Below are 15,789 nucleotides of genomic sequence, written 5' to 3'. Positions count from 1 at the left end.
TTCGAATTGGTTTATGAGAAATTTATGATTTTAGAACCCCCATTTTCGTCCTTCGATTCACATGCTTCATGCTTCAAAACACAATCGAAAACAAGTTACAAATCAAATATACCATGTAACAAGTTCTGTATCATCTATTTTCAAGAAATCCATTAGAAACAATACAATACGATACAACGCAATTGTGAAGCAATACACTTTGCTTTTGCTCCTTTACGTATTGAGTTCTGCAAATGCTCATCTGCATATCGACTTCCTATGAAACCAATGCATAATAAGAACTCAAAAAGCAACTGCATTACACTCTACAATTAGGCATAAACAATGGGAAAGCACTGAACCGGCATAACAATGGAAACGGAACAGGTAAACTTGGCGTCTCAGCTTCTTTGAATCTATTAACAGGTGCAATACTCCTACATGCAATCCAGCTACCTCTAATGCAAACAACTTGGGAAGCACAGATTTGTCAGGTCACTCACAAGATAGAGCACGAACATCCGCCTTTTTTCATGGTATCATCGTCCTGTTTATCTGTGCATATGAATTTAGATAAAAATTAAGGAAGATATGGTAATAGGAAGAAGAGAAACAGAGCAAGAAGTTACAAGAGTAAGGAAGAGAGAGGAACAAGGCTTCCAATAAGAGAACAGCTTGGGAAATATGGCATGTTCAGTAAGGAAGATATGGTAATAGTGTACGATACTAAGCAAGAAAAATAAGCTAAAATGTCACTTAATTATACTGGCGAGTGCTGGACCAAACAATTTATTAACGCTTCAGATAGGTAGGGCAAGCCATTTATCTAAAATCATCACGTATGTGCAATATATATATAATGCACTGAAATGTATTCTTTTGTGGATTACCAGTATTTTTGTCCAGATGAAGAGGACGCACAACAACATGCATAGTGATGACACCTCCAGGAACTTCAGTGAGTGGCAATCGTGATTCCATAAGTGTTCTGTTGTTTTCGAGTATCTTTCCGGCATTAATAAGCTTTAAATCATTTATGGATTTTGGTCCATTTTCTTTGTCTGCATTATGAATGATTACATTACAGAACATGTAAAAATAATATACCATCTTAATACGAATGAAGAAGATATAGGCTTAATATAATAGCTCGGTGGATACTGTAAACACAAGCTTATGTAGAGAACTAATGGATCCTCACACAAGTACGTTTTCTTTCACCTGTGTCTTCGTTATAATTCTTAAGCTTGTCTGGTCATCGTATTTTGATGTTAAAAAAAAAAAAAAATACACACACACACACAAAAGGAGCCTATCTAATCAAACAGTTGCTTGATCGATGAAATGTCCTCTCTATGGAAAGAGGTTTTCTCTGTGTGGAAGGAATCCATGGTAGCTGAGATTAAAGTCAACAAGCATGGAGAAAACCAAAACTTTAAAAAAATCATTTAGCTTTTCTTGTAAGCTAAGATAAAAGGATTAAAGAAAATAGAAATTTGCATTGCTCAAGTCATTGACTGAGGAACTTGAGGCTTTACAGCTCCTTAAAGGGAATTCATTTAGCAGTTATGTCCTGGACAGGAGAATCTTGATGGAACTGTTGGGAAATACTAAGAAATTTTTCATGAGTGCAGCGTACTAAATAATATATGCATCATAACATGAAAACTAGAACTATATATTCAAGCCTGCACAAAAATAATTCGATTTCCAACACACGAAACCAAGCAATAAAATTGAATCAGATAATCCTAAATTTCCAGCAGAAGAATACAAATTAACTCTTGAAATTTCATACTTTCTTAGAAATCAATGAAAAAGGAAAACCTTTGGGCCATTGTGCGATTATCTTTTCTTTGAGAAATCCCACAGTTGTACTGGAACTGTATTTGATTGGTCCAATATCACTGCCATCAGCAAGCCTGAATTTGAGCTCGACCAATTCTTCCACGGCCATTAACAATCTTACAATAATAGATAATCCAAATTTCTTGTAAACCCACAAGTCAATTCAATTGCAGCATCACATTAGACTTAAAAAATCCACCCCTTTTGTTGTTCAATAAACAACAACTCCTTCAAAACAAAAAATTAAGGCTAAAAACTAAATAACCCAGATCAATCAAGAAATGTACAGAAATTCAAATCTCCTATTCTCCATTTCGGGTACAGATCCTCAAGAATCAAGATCAAAACTTACAAGATTTGCAATTAATTTATGAAAAGGAATAAATTTATGAGAACTTTAGAGTTCGAATTCTCTTTGCACGAAACGGTAATGCAAATGGGTTGATGATTGAATTGAATACTTGTCAGCTGCAAGAATGAGAAACTTTATTGTGCTTTGAATATTTTATTGATGTGGGATTTTTCTTTTCCTTAAAGAAATACAAATTTACGACTGCCAAAATGGAAGGTTTCCAAGCAAGATTCTTTTTCTTGAATCAGTCTGGAAAATTTATTGACTTTTGATATAGATATTTTACTCGTTCCGTGAACAGTTGCAGCTGAGAAATTTGACTGCATAAATTGCACCAGGACCGCTTCATCTTCCCACTAATTGAACTGCTCAGAGGGAAATCTTTCACATATTTGGAAATTCACCCTACAATATAGGGTAAAAAACTTAAAAGAAGTGATTTTAGTACTTATAAAAAAAAAAGGGAAAAATATTGAACGTTGAATTAAGCTAAATTTAAATATTTTTTAAAGCTTAATATTGAATAATGTAATAATGAATAGTGGTAGGTTACGTTATTGGGTTTGATAAATACTCTAAGTCTCAGCACAGTGGACATGGTAACATTGTTCAGGGCTTGATCGGTAGTGATTATAAGAATTGATTTTTTAACCATTAGAGAAAAAAGTGAGTCTTACCTGTGAGTAAAAAAGTAAAAAATAACAGTTGGAATAATGAAATAATGAGCAAAAAAATTGATTTTTTTTTTTTGTGTGAAAAATTGCTACCAAACGGGGGTTAGTATAATTTTGTTTATTTATTTTATTTTTTAATTACATAAATTGTTTGATTCGATTTAAATGGTTTTTTAAGTTCGGAACCTAAGTCAAACATGATCTAATTAGTTTGGTTCGATGCTAAATTGAAATATTGATGGATCCAGGTTGATCCAAATAAATAATTTCCAACATGTTTGGTTAAGTTCGCAATTTAAAAAGTCAAAATTTAAATCAATGGTTTCCTACGTATTTGGTTTCGAGGTTCTCTATACATACTAAGGTCTAAGTTAATATTGTGTCACACCCAAGTTCAGGCTAACATGACATGAAATAGGTCATAAGCGCTTTAATCCGACACATTGAGACCCTTTTTAAAGTTTTTCTTTTAGAAAAAAATGAAGACCCAAGTATTTAAATAAAAATATCAACATATTTAGAAGAAAAATAATTTGATTATAGCTAATAATACGATGTATTGAAAAAGTATTTAGTAGCTACATTTTTGAATCAATATTTTGTCGTTTTACATTCATGATCACTAAAAGTTAAAAAGCAACGGAAATAATAAATGTTCAAAAGGTTTCTTCTCATATATTTATTCATATATTGATTTATATTCCTTCGCCCTGCTCGCAGAATGACATATCGTAAAGTGTTATCGAATTTGAACAACTGAGTAGTTAGAATGTTCTTTTTCATTTTAATACAGTTATCCATAACAACGCTCCTCTTATATTCCTATGCTATTTGAAATTTTTTGATGTTCTTCATCAGACTTTTCTAACTCCTCTTTACTCTTCTCTCTATGCATCCTCAAAGTGTAGCAATTATTCTTTTCTCTTTAAATTCCTCTATTTGGTTGGTCTAGGTAAAGGGCAAAGACAAATCATATTTTTACGTATATCTTTTATTGGAAACCGACAAAGTTACAATCTTGACTGTGGGAGCAAACCTTTTTGAGATTCATTCTTGCATTCCGGTCTAACTCTCCTTTCTATTTATCATTGGATCTTCATATCTATAGTACTTGTTTGGTTAGCAGAGATCGCCACTATTGATTTCAAGTTTCACAGCCACTTAGTAAGCTCGATTTTGATTAATCTAACACATTGAAATAAGTATATTTAGACGTTAGTGGCCTATCGTGCTGATATGTTAATATGCACATTTAGGCATTTGTAAATTGTACCTTCGGGTTGTCACCTTGAGTTTTTAGTTGCCAGACGCAAGTACAAAGCAGAGAATGGGGAGATTTTGATGAGGAAGAAACAAAAAAAAAAATTCAATATAAAGAGCTCCAAAAATTAATTAGGGGTGTGAAATTTGGGTGGAAAGAAAATGAATTCCAGGAAATTGAATTGCCTAGAAATTGTTTTTCTCGGAATTGTCAATTGATAGTGTTTGATTGGTATAATTTTTCACGTGAAAAATGTTGAAATAAAAAGTGTTTTTTAGTGTTTGTTTGATTTTGTTTTACATGGAATTTGTCAATTTAAGAAATATCCACTTCTACCATTGTTCCTAAAATTTGTTTTCAATGCCAACAAAAAAAAAAAAGGAAAAAAAAAAGATCAAAAAATTATCTATATTTTGGTGTTTGTTTGGCTTTGTTTTACATGAAAATTGTTAATTAAATGAAAATATTTTTTTACAATTAGAGATAAAATTTGTTTCTATTTAAAAAAAATAAACTAAAATAAAAATCCGCTACAGTAAATGGAACTTGAATTCTCACCAATATGGTTAGAATTCAAATTTCATGAAATGGTGGAAAATGTCTACGTGGCCAAGGTCCATAGAAATGATTGTCCATGGAAAATTTATCTTGTCAAACATCACAAATGTTGGAAAATGGAATTGACCGTGAAAATTTTTGGGCAATCAAACAGGCCCTTAGAGTTAAAGGAATTGCTGATGCCACAGCTACACACGTACGCACCGAAGTTTGGACAAAACTGTCCGAATATACATGGAGTCAGTGATAGATGTTATCGGTTTTTGTAAAATGCAGAAGCAGCCCAATCATGGGGACTGACACTAGGAGTAGCTAGCTGTACACCATATCCACCATATAATAACTCTACATGCATAGACGTTCATTTTACTCCTACTTAGCTCCCTTCCACTGCCAGATTCTCTTCCATCACAAGCAAATAATGTAAAAATTGTTGTTTCACTAATACATGAAAACTCGGAAAAAAAATATCATAACACTTCAAGGCCTTTTTAGCCATTTAAACATTGATCGTGTTGAGAATTGAAACCATAATTCTATTCTATCGAGTGCAATCAATTGTAGAAAGAAAAATAAACGCTGAAAAACACACAAGATTTAAAGAGATTTACTTCAATGTGAGATTACACCCTTTTTCTCACTGCAATAATTTAGTATAAATGTATAATGAAAAAATATTTACAAAAAAAATAAAAAAAATCGTAAATCTATCTTCTCCAACCTCTCTCTCTTTTACAATGATGATTAAGAGCGATCCTTTATTCATGAGATAAATTTGAGTAAAATCAGATTTTACAAGGACTTTATTCCTTAGAACAAAAATTCTTAAAGAAATTTAATATGTTCAGAGGCTACCCTGCACACACCCTCTGCTGCTCGAAAGGAGGCCTCCTGCCCCTCCCCCCCCCCTCCGCCCCGGCCTTCCAACCCTCATGATGACCTCATGACAAATGTCGCAATCACTTCCTCAAAACGAGAATAATTAGGATCGAGAATAATTAGATCCACAACTTAATGGATAGAATTTTTCGTTTTTGATTTTCTTGCGGCATTGCAAATATATATTTTGTCACTTTAATTTAGAGAATGAAAAAGGAATAATTTAAATTTAGATGCATTTGATTCATTGAATTACAACGAATAAATATTTGTTTGTAGAAGTACGAAAAATAAATAATGTATTCATTGGCTAGCCCTTGTTTGACAATCATTCTTTTTCATACTCATTTTCAGCTATACATACTCACCATAAAATATTCTTCATATAGGTCCAAATTTATTTTTTTTATTCTTTAACCATACATCCTCCCAAAATTTACTATTCAAAAATTTGTTCTTTTCAAATAAATTCTATCTAACAAGGGCTCAAAATAGCTTCTAAAATAACAATTTAAAAGTTTTTTTTTCCAAATATATGATCTGTTAAAAGTTTTTAATTCTTTTCTGAGCAGTAATTTTTTAATTCTTTTCTGAGCAGTAATTCTTACATTGTTCTAAAATGTTCTAAAATAATTTGTAAATAACTTAAATTATCTTGAATAAAAAAAATAATAATTAAAACTGAAAGGATAAATCTTTGAAAATTGAATCAACACAAACCCTAATGCTGTTCAATATGTAAAGCAAAATGAAAATATTAAGCTCTCATTTACTAATTAATCAATGAATTAACTTGCAGGTTGAAATCAAAGGGTGGGTTGGGGTGGCGTGGGTGAGTGGGGTGCTTAGCTATGAACTGGCCTAAACGGTGGCACTGCGACCGGAAACCCTTGTGGGTTTGCTCCCATACTACAGCACCCGGTCCCACCTCCACATTGATCAGACTCCTCCATCACCATTTCTTCATTCTCCTCCATCTGATCTTCTTCTGTTCTTGTATCCTGTCCGTCGATTTCATCAATCTGATCATCATCGTCATCAACTTCGTCGTCAGAGGGTATTAAATTCAGTATCAGCCTACCATTGGACCTGTGCGCTTCGAAATACTCATGGCGCTTCACTTTTTCTTCTCTGATAATCAATCTCCCATCATTCGTATAATACTTATTCATCACCCACGGCATGTGAGATGGAAAATTTCCAGTGCGCGCCAGCCACGGAATTGGTGGCGGATAAATTTTCTCCGCCGTTTCTCGACTCATTTCCCGCCGCCGATTATTCATACTCCGACCAGCGACGTCCGTATCCAGGTCAGTTTTCATATCAACACAACTCTCCACCCCAATGTAATCACCCAATTCTGGAGTCTGCATAATGGAAAAATTGTGAGGGTTTGAATGCGGTTGTGCATGGGTGTAGGTTGTTTATTATATAGGGGATGGGGACTGCAGAATATTGAGAAGAGGGAAAATTTGGCAGTGCCAGCTAATGGTGATCTTCAGGAATTGGGACACTTACAGATTTGGATTGTTATGGCAAATTAATCTGTAAAAATGGAAAATATCAATAATTCAAATGAAATTGATAGATAGAGATTTCCAAATTTTGATACATAAGAATGAAAATTCGAAATTCAACAACACATTCGCCACGGTAGGAAGGACCGTGATAATCGAATATTTATAACATTTAAATTAAATTGACATCAAATATCACCAGAATACTCATAATAATTGAATGGAATTCGAACTATAAAATTCATAAACCAATTAATGGGAAATTTCATTTAGGGCGAATTTGAGGGGTGCAGAGGTTTGAGAATGTTGGCAATCGGTGGACTTACTAGGTTTTACACGCAGTTGTATCAATGTTACACGTCTGAAGGGTTCGTGTACCACGTACTTAATTGAGACTCTTGTTTGTTCTTGAAATTTTTCCTACCTGTCATATGTTTTTAATTTTTTCTCATTTACAATTTTTGGTTCAAATAAAATTGCATTAATGAATACAGAGTTCCTAAAGTAAAACAACAAAATGAAAGCTCAATAATTAATTTTGAAACCAAAAAAGATTTAGTGACAAACGAAACAACACTAAGTTCGGAGACTAGCCTGCAGTTATTAGTAAATCCCGACATATCATTAGATATTGGAAAATGCCCTCTAGACTGGGAATTTTCTCATAGATGTTCTACAAGGTAGTCACATAAGAGTGGCCCCATGTGAATATTTTATGGGGATGGACTACACTGCTCTGTGTAAGTGTAGCACTGTTCCTCCACAGCACAACTTGAGCCATGCAGGGCATGTACAAAAGGGTCAAGTAGTTCTTCAACTTGAAAGCTTGACCTATGGACAGCTCGGAATGAGGGTTCATTGGACGAGTCGAGTCGTGGGCACGACCAACGAGCCTAAATTTCCCAAGCCAGTGGGTTTGTAAAAAATGTAAAAAAAAGGTCTAAAAAAAAAAAAAAAATTATCTCATCAACTGGACTCGTCAGCTCGTGCTTGAACGAACGTAAGCTACTTTGAATAGCCAAGCTCATGGGCAGACCAGCTTAGCCTATTGCTACCACTACATAGGCCTCTGTGTGTAGCCGTTGGCACAGAACATACTGGGTTGGGTCAAACATGACCAAGCCATGGCTAAGGATCATGCCCGTGGCTATGTATTAACCATTAAGGGTCAATTTGAAATGACTTTTGCTTCTACTTCTATAGAAAACTTTCGAAAAAAGCTACCTTAATTTTTATTTGAACGCTAAACTTTTAAAAGCACTAACTATTACAAAAGTGCTTTAGAAGAAGCCACATTGGACAGGCTCTCTAAAAACTCTTCTAACTATCAAGAGCACGTTAATAAAATTAGCCAAACGAATCCAAAATTTTGAATTTCAAAAGCTCATTTTTTACTTTTCAAAAGCCATGGCAAACAAGCCATAAGTGGAGCATAAAATGATATTGTTATTAATCATCAACGAGCTTCAACGTAATTAATTAGTACTACTCAATGCCTCAAGATTTAGTGACAACACCATAATAATACTGCATAGTTTAAAGATTCGTCTATGTTCACCTTTTCAGGACGTTAATTTTCTAATACAAAAGCATCTAACAATTTCAATAACAGAAGATATTGTAAACCATAAAAGATGGCTCTCTTGGTTCTAGGATGGTAAGCATTACTTTGCAGTCTCATTGATCTCCTGGCAATGACTTTATGATATCTGAATCACCTGTCAAATTATAGCAGTACAAGTCCGTTCGGTTAACTGCTCGTCTGGTAAATGATTTACTTCAAAGGAGGTAAAAGAATAAATTTCTCAAACCTGGGTCAACAATGCTGAGGCATGACACGCGGAAATACTTTCCACAGGCTGTTCCCAGATCAACATTGTCTAAACATACATTAAATCACATAATTAGATTCTAAGTAGATGATAAAATACCGAAAAATACCTTCATTGCAGGTGTTGAGTACAGATAGAAAAACACGAACTCACTATCAAGCAGAAAGTACAGGGACAGAATAGTAGGTTGAGTTAGAAGCAATAAGTTCCGTAATGCATCCATTAACATATAAATTTAATCATTACAACAGATTCAACACATAAATACTAATCTTGAAACTTACAGTTGAAACCAGGTGTACTTTTCATTAAAAAAAAGGTAAAAGAATCTGTCCGTCGAATAAATTTAGACACCATGGAAATTCCAACCCAAATCCAATAAAGAACAATTGAAAAAACTTCATAAGGCCTTCCAAAAGACAAGAATATTCGGAAATGGCAAATCAACGCTCAATCATACCATATCCACTATAAAATTCAAACGAACTCAAATGTAAACATCAACTATCTCCAATGAAAGATTACATCGAATGTAAGAATCTAGTATTAATATAATGATTTGCTCATTTAAGTACTAGGTCAATTGAAAATATTTTATCAGGACACAGAACAACCCAAAAGAAAAGAGAGATCAATGACACAATAATTAGAACTCTTCAATCCAGTATTACAGATAAAAATATGAACTTACTTCCATTATAATGATGGACTCCGACTTTAGCAAGCATAGCATAGTACTCAATCTCAGACTTTCTCAATGGTGGGCAGTTGTTTGATATCAATATCAACTTTCCTGTTACATTAATTTCCCAACATTTTTAAATTACTATTTCACAATATCTAAATAAAATCCCTATTAATTATAAAAGTAAATAAATTTGAAATTAAAATAAAATACCCTTGGAATTTCTAAGGGTTTTGAGGACGGTCTTGTAACCAAGAGTGTATTTGCCACTCTTCATCACCAGAGCCAGCCTGTTGTTTATGCTCTCGTGAGTCTTCTTCTGCGTTCCCAATTTCAACAAATATGTAATTACAACGCAAATAAAAATCAATAACAATACTAAAAATGGAATGATTGCGTGCCTCTGTACTGTACATATACGTTTATTTATAAAAGAAGGTAGCGAAATCGGAGATACCGTCTTCTTGCCGGAAACCATGGTGGAAAAGCACAAAAGGAGAAGCACGGAGCAGCGGCCGACAAGTTAAGATTGAGAGAGCGAACCGAGTAATACATGGGACTCCATTTTTCTTCTAGGGTTTAATAGGCGTGCGCTTGACAGTCAGTTGCCCCTGTATGGGCTTTTTCTGTGATTGGTAGCTATTATTTGGCCCAAATTTGAGAGCCCAGATAAATATTTTAGAAAGAAATATATTGTAATTATGAAAGTATTAATGTTAATAGGGGCTTTTACTATTACAAAAATAGAAGAATTAATATGTTCACTAGTCGAACTTACAGTAGTAGTATCGTTATAATGCTATTCTATCTGCGTTATCGGAGTTTGTAGTATTTTTGTTCAAATACAGTATTTTTCAATTTATATGTTCATGCCAACTTGAGAAATTTTTATGGGATTGGAAAATGGAAGCTTTAAGAGGGGCTTTTACTATTACTAGTCAGGTTAACGTGCATTGCACGTTAATTAATTAATTAATGTTAAAAATAAGTAAATGTAAAGTTTAGAGAAATTCTAAAAAATATTCATGAAGTCTCAATTCTCTAGCATTCATATTGTTACGCCTCGATTATTCGGGCCTTGATACCGAAGTGTCATCTCACCACCAAGTAGACCACTCCGACCCTCCCGAATCTTCTCCGAAGTGATATATCAATTCCTACTACTGATCTGCCGAAACATCCCACCTCCGAGGTCGGGATCAAGTGGACCCCGGTTAGAAGATCCGCCGCCAATTTAAGATTTGTCCTGCATCTAATGTTTAAATTGATTTGACGTCCCCATGAGGCTATTTGATGTGACTTATCAACTTTATGTCAATTCAACTCGGGGGAAACAAACTGTCCGCCCACTCTACAAGCGCGGCTGATTGACGCCTATGAGCAGACGCTTCATACCGTCAGATGTATACACGTGTCCCACATCCCACGATTCATACCACCTATAAATACCCAAAGTTTGGCAAGAGGCAAAGGTAATGAAACTCTCAATACACAGCATTCCATAACAAGTTTATATTTTCTCCTCCCCCTTTATTGATTGATTTGTGTAGCCCTTGGGCACTGTTCCGACCACCCAAACCTGACTTGACCGTCGGAGTGTATACGGCCGCCACCACTCCCGTCGGTTCCGGCCGTGTGCGCCTGACCATTTGTTCATTTCGCAGGGAGGAATACGTGGAGTAGCTATAAGTTGGCCACGTGGATGAGCCATTTTTGGAGGTCAACAGATTGGCGCCGTCTGTGGGAAGCTCACTCCCCATTTGAAGTTTTGCGTTCCCCATCAGAGAAGACACCGGAAAAACCGGCGACTGACCCTGAAAAGGGGGCTTCTTGAAAAAGAAAGTCGAATTACAATCCAAGTTCTTACTACCCTTGAAAAAAGGGGTAGGATGAGCTACAGCCGTGAAGACAATCCCATGCGAGAGGCCTCTGAAGAAGAGGTACTCCATAACAATGTTACTCATCAGAGACCGCATCACCGGCGTCGACAAGGCGAAAGAACAGCCATACTCACTGAAGGAATGGCCCAGATAGCAGCGGGTATGAGAGACATAGCAGCTCAGAATATGGCGATGCGGGAACTTCTCATGCAAGCCCAGGGACACCAGAGGCCCCAAGGATCTTATCCGGTACAGGAAATCCCTTTGTCTCACTCTCGAGGCCACATGAGCCGGCACATAGGACGTCCGCTCGAAAGAGAGGAGAACACCGAAGCGACATCTTATGTGCAGGAGAGTCATCCATCAGAACCACCCTTGGGGGGCAACTTTCCTCAAGAACACGATGACCAGAGGTCGGTGAGTGTCTTCGACCGGATAGGGAACGATCCTAGCAATAGGGCCCGCCCGGCAAGAGGGTCGGTCCGGTCAGACTACGAAGAAGAGCATGTTCCCCCTCCTCCTAGAAATAGGAGGGAGAGGAGAAATTTAGTCGATTGGGGGAGCCGGGGAAAAGCACCTTCTCCACCCCAAGATATCCAAGATGATGAAGGATCAGAGGGGCCCTGTCGATCTTATGAGATTGACGACGATGACGATAACCTCCCTTTCTCAAGGGAAATTCGAAGCTTCCCAATGCCAACAAACTTCATGCCCCCTAAGATTCCCAAGTATGAGGGAAAAGGAGATCCGGAGAAGCACCTCACAAAGTATATGACACAAATGAGTCTTAGGGGAGCTTCACCTGCTCTAAAGTGCAGAGCCTTCCATTTAACACTAGGCGGAGCCGCCGAGGTATGGTACAGCAGGCTTCCTCCCCTAAGCATCAGAAGTTGGCCAGACTTGAAGAAAATATTTTTGAACCAGTACCTCTCACGCAGGAAGTAGAGGTGCCAATCCAACGCCTGCAAGACATGAGGCAGGCCCCTGGAGAGACGCTGAAAAGCTATCTCGCCAGGTTTACAGACGAGATTACTTATTGCAAGCATGTCACTGACAGGGAAGCCCTTTCAGCCCTGAAAGGTGGTCTCAATATGAACACTTTGTTTTAGAGGGACGTGCGCAGCAAAAATCCCTCCACATATGATGAGCTGGTGGAGATGATGAGGGTGGAAATTGTTAGTGAAGAAATAATTGATCATCGCAACCGTGCCGCGCATGGACTCCCTCCCCCACAGAGGCAGGTAGGTCGAGGCCCCGCAGCGCACCTTGTTACTCAGCAATGGACCCAAGCAGGGCATACCATCGCTCCCACATCCGGACAGGCCCTAGCTTCCGCCACATTGAACGCAGTGCCGGTGTTGGCATATGATAACGCACCCGCTGAGGCAAGAACATTTGGAAGAACTGACAACAACAAGAAAAAGAAAAAGAGGCCAAACAAGCCCTTGCCAGGAGCAAGATTTTGTAATTTCCATCAACTATACGTGCATGACACCAGCGAGTGTCGGGATGCTAACCGGCGCCCTGATCGAAGCAACCCCCACACTTCCAGTAGAAACGAGCACCCCCGCAGATCCACCTCTCCGAGGAGGGGAAGAAGAGGTCACCATGAACAATCTCCTCGCAGAAGAGAATCGAGAAACCGAGACCAATCCAGGCAAGAGAACCAAGCCCAATTCGCTGGAAGCCAGGTCATCAGGGAAATCGATACCATTATTGGGGGACCCCACGTCGGTGGTAACACCAGGAATGCCCAGAGAAATTATACAAGAGAAGCTAAGGATCCCCCGATGATCACCTACATTGTTGACGAAGCGAAATCAGCAAACAAGATGGCCCCAATCACCTTCTCCCAGGAAGACTCAGAGGGAGTTCACCATCCCCATTGCGACGCTTTGGTTGTAAGAGCCGTAGTGGCTAAAAACGGATTAAAACGCTTGCTCATTGACAACGGCAGTTCCGTGAACATATTGTTCGGCTCCACTTTTGACAAAATGCAGATTGAACATGGATTAATCCCCATGACCGACCCACTGTTCGGATTCACTGGGGACAGCATCATCCCACGAGGGCGGATTACCCTACCTGTGGAAATGGGTTCAGCCCCCCTGGTCGCCCAGCATTTTATGGAATTTCTGGTGGTAGATCATAGGTCCGCTTATCATGGAGTATTGGGCAGACCTGCTCTAAAAGATCTTTGGGCTGTGACGTCCATTCACTATCTGTGCATGAAATTCCCAACTGAACATGGGATTGCAACGATCCGGGGCGATCAGATGGGCTCCAGGGCATGTTACCTAAACTCGCTACGTAAATCTGAGCCTCGAACTGTCAATGTAATTCTAGCCGAAGTACCCGCTGGAGCCGGTGCGGACGTGGAAATGCTCGACGCCCCTGAACAAGGGCATACCTCTGAACAAGAGGAAGATATCGTCATGGAAGAGGCCCTTGAACAAGGACACCCTCTTGATGAGTTAGACCTCCGAATAATCGATTATGAACCAAATGCGACCCCAATGGAAGAACTGGAAACTTTCCCAGTCAATCCAGAAGACCCCAATCAAGTCTTGCGCATAGGGAAGTCACTATCGCCTGAAGCAAAAATTGAGATGATACGATTCCTGAAAGAAAACCTGGATGTCTTCGCATGGAAACATGAAGATATGGTGGGAATAGATCCCAGCATTAGTTGCCATCATCTTAACATCAACCCCTCCTATGCCCCCCATGGACAGAAGAGGCGCGCCCTAAACCCGGAACGGTACGAGGCGCTGAAAGACGAAGTAAGTAAACTTAGTCGCAGTGGTTTCATCAGAGAGGCCATATATCCGAGGTGGATATCCAACCCGGTTCTGGTGAAAAAGTCCAGCGGAAAATGGAGGGTCTGTGTGGACTTCACAAACCTGAATAAGGCGTGTCCCAAGGACAGCTTCCCACTTCCAAGAATTGATCAACTGGTGGACTCCACCGCTGGGCATAAACTACTGAGTTTCATGGATGCGTACTCAGGGTATAACCAGATACCCATGTTCCGACCTGATGAGGAAGCTACATCATTCATTACGGACAGGGGACTGTATTGCTACAAAGTTATGCCCTTCGGATTGAAAAATGCCGAGGCCACATACCAGAGATTAGTCAACATGATGTTTGCCGAACTCATTGGCAAAATCATGGAGATCTACGTGGACGACATGTTGGTCAAAAGCCTCCAGGCGACCGAACACGTGAGCCACATTGACCAACCTTCCAGATACTCAGAAAGTATAACATGAAGTTGAACCCCCTCAAGTGCACTTTCGGAGTGGCATCAGGCCAGTTCTTGGGATACATCGTAAATTAGAGAGGAATTGAGGCAAATCCGGCAAAGGTAGCGACTTTACTAGAAATGAGGTCACCCCAGAAATCGAAGGAGGTCTAAAGTCTCAATATCCGAATAGCCGCACGCAGCCGCTTCATCTCCAGAGCCACTGATAAAAGTTTGCCTTTCTTCAATGTATTGAAGCAAGGAAAGAAATTCCAATAGACTTCGGAGTGCCAAGAAGCCTTCAAGTCCCTGAAGAAACACCTCGGTGGAGCACCCCTCCTGTCGAAACCCCAGCCGGATGAATCTCTGTTGCTGTACCTAGCAGTTTCAGACGTGGCAGTCAGCGCGGTCCTAACCAGGGAAGAAAATGAGCGTCAATTGCCGGTGTATTATATCAGCAAAGCACTTCTCCCAGCTGAAACACGCTACTCCGACATGAAAAAACTGGCACTCACACTTATCACAGCCTCGAGAAAGCTGAGGCCATATTTCCAAGCCCACTCAATACAAGTCCTCACCAATTTTCCTTTAAGGCAAGTGATGCAGAAAACGGACGCGTCGGGACACCTGCTGAAATGGGCTATCGAGCTCAGCGAGTTCGATCTCACGTTCCGACCTAGACACGCTATCAAGGGCCAGGCCCTTGTCGATTTTATGGTCGAGTTTACCAAAGCCCCAGAAATGGAGGCCCTAATGGAACCAACCGAGCCCCCCCCCCCACATGGAAATTGTTTGTAGATGGGTCTTCAGGAGAGGCTGGCGCGGGGGCGGGAATCGTGTTGGAGAGCCCGGAAGGCCATTTGCTAAATTGTGCGGTAAGATTCGACTTCAGAGCCTCGAACAACGCGACCGAATATGAGGCCCTTCTGGCAGGTCTAAGGCTCGCCAAGGAAATGCAGGTCAGGAAGCTCCTAGCAAGCAGTGATTCTCAGCTCGTAGTAAATCAGGTAAATGGGGATTTCGCAGCCAAAGATGGTAACATGCTTGCGTACTTGAAGCTGGTTCTTGACATAATTC

At 39.0% G+C, this 15,789-nt stretch overlaps 3 protein-coding genes across 4 annotated transcripts; all 3 read right to left on the bottom strand.

The window, feature by feature from the left end:
- Positions 1-95: 95 nt before the first annotated feature.
- LOC111408901 (membrane-anchored ubiquitin-fold protein 6-like) lies at positions 96-2,433 on the bottom strand. The gene is made up of 3 exons (XM_023038740.1): positions 1,807-2,433; positions 870-1,040; positions 96-534 (listed from the first exon to the last, which is right to left on the bottom strand). Exons 1-3 carry the CDS (start codon positions 1,934-1,936, stop codon positions 479-481), a joined length of 357 nt encoding a protein of 118 aa, XP_022894508.1. The 5' UTR covers positions 1,937-2,433; the 3' UTR covers positions 96-478.
- A 3,843-nt stretch (positions 2,434-6,276) lies between these two features.
- Positions 6,277-8,392, bottom strand: LOC111408897 (protein FAF-like, chloroplastic). 2 transcript variants are annotated; one of them, XM_023038734.1, is made up of 2 exons: positions 7,070-8,392; positions 6,277-6,918 (listed from the first exon to the last, which is right to left on the bottom strand). In XM_023038734.1, the coding sequence occupies exon 2, from the start codon at positions 6,871-6,873 to the stop codon at positions 6,397-6,399; it is 477 nt and encodes a 158-aa protein (XP_022894502.1). In that variant the 5' UTR covers positions 6,874-6,918; positions 7,070-8,392; the 3' UTR covers positions 6,277-6,396. The 2 variants fall into 2 exon arrangements, with proteins under 2 accessions (XP_022894502.1, XP_022894501.1); XM_023038733.1 differs by having other exon boundaries at positions 6,277-8,392.
- Positions 8,393-8,494: 102 nt separating this feature from the next.
- LOC111408898 (60S ribosomal protein L30-like) lies at positions 8,495-10,198 on the bottom strand. The gene is made up of 5 exons (XM_023038735.1): positions 10,043-10,198; positions 9,799-9,904; positions 9,592-9,693; positions 8,880-8,948; positions 8,495-8,786 (listed from the first exon to the last, which is right to left on the bottom strand). The coding sequence occupies exons 1-5, from the start codon at positions 10,061-10,063 to the stop codon at positions 8,746-8,748; spliced, it is 339 nt and encodes a 112-aa protein (XP_022894503.1). The 5' UTR covers positions 10,064-10,198; the 3' UTR covers positions 8,495-8,745.
- Between the last annotated feature and the right edge of the window lie 5,591 nt (positions 10,199-15,789).

The sequence above is a fragment of the Olea europaea genome, chromosome 14, assembly GCF_002742605.1.
Source record: "Olea europaea var. sylvestris chromosome 14, O_europaea_v1, whole genome shotgun sequence".
Lineage (NCBI taxonomy): Eukaryota > Viridiplantae > Streptophyta > Magnoliopsida > Lamiales > Oleaceae > Olea > Olea europaea.
Note: the sequence above shows the minus strand (reverse complement) of the source record. Positions and strands in the feature narration are given on the sequence as shown.

What these genes read in the sequence shown, in the direction of transcription:
- LOC111408901 (XM_023038740.1), bottom strand. Translation starts at nt 1,936, where the DNA reads ATGGCCGTGGAAGAATTGGTCGAGCTCAAATTCAGGCTTGCTGATGGC. An exon ending in AATCGCACAATGGCCCAAAG is followed by an intron (nt 1,041 to 1,806) that starts GTTTTCCTTTTT and finishes TTCATAATGCAG; the next exon opens with ACAAAGAAAATGGACCAAAA. An exon ending in TCATCTGGACAAAAATACTG is followed by an intron (nt 535 to 869) that starts GTAATCCACAAA and finishes TCATATGCACAG; the next exon opens with ATAAACAGGACGATGATACC.
- LOC111408897 (XM_023038733.1), bottom strand. Translation starts at nt 6,924, where the DNA reads ATGCAGACTCCAGAATTGGGTGATTACATTGGGGTGGAGAGTTGTGTT.
- LOC111408898 (XM_023038735.1), bottom strand. Translation starts at nt 10,063, where the DNA reads ATGGTTTCCGGCAAGAAGACG. An exon ending in TGGTTTCCGGCAAGAAGACG is followed by an intron (nt 9,905 to 10,042) that starts GTATCTCCGATT and finishes TTGGGAACGCAG; the next exon opens with AAGAAGACTCACGAGAGCAT. An exon ending in CCTCAGCATTGTTGACCCAG is followed by an intron (nt 8,787 to 8,879) that starts GTTTGAGAAATT and finishes ATAATTTGACAG; the next exon opens with GTGATTCAGATATCATAAAG.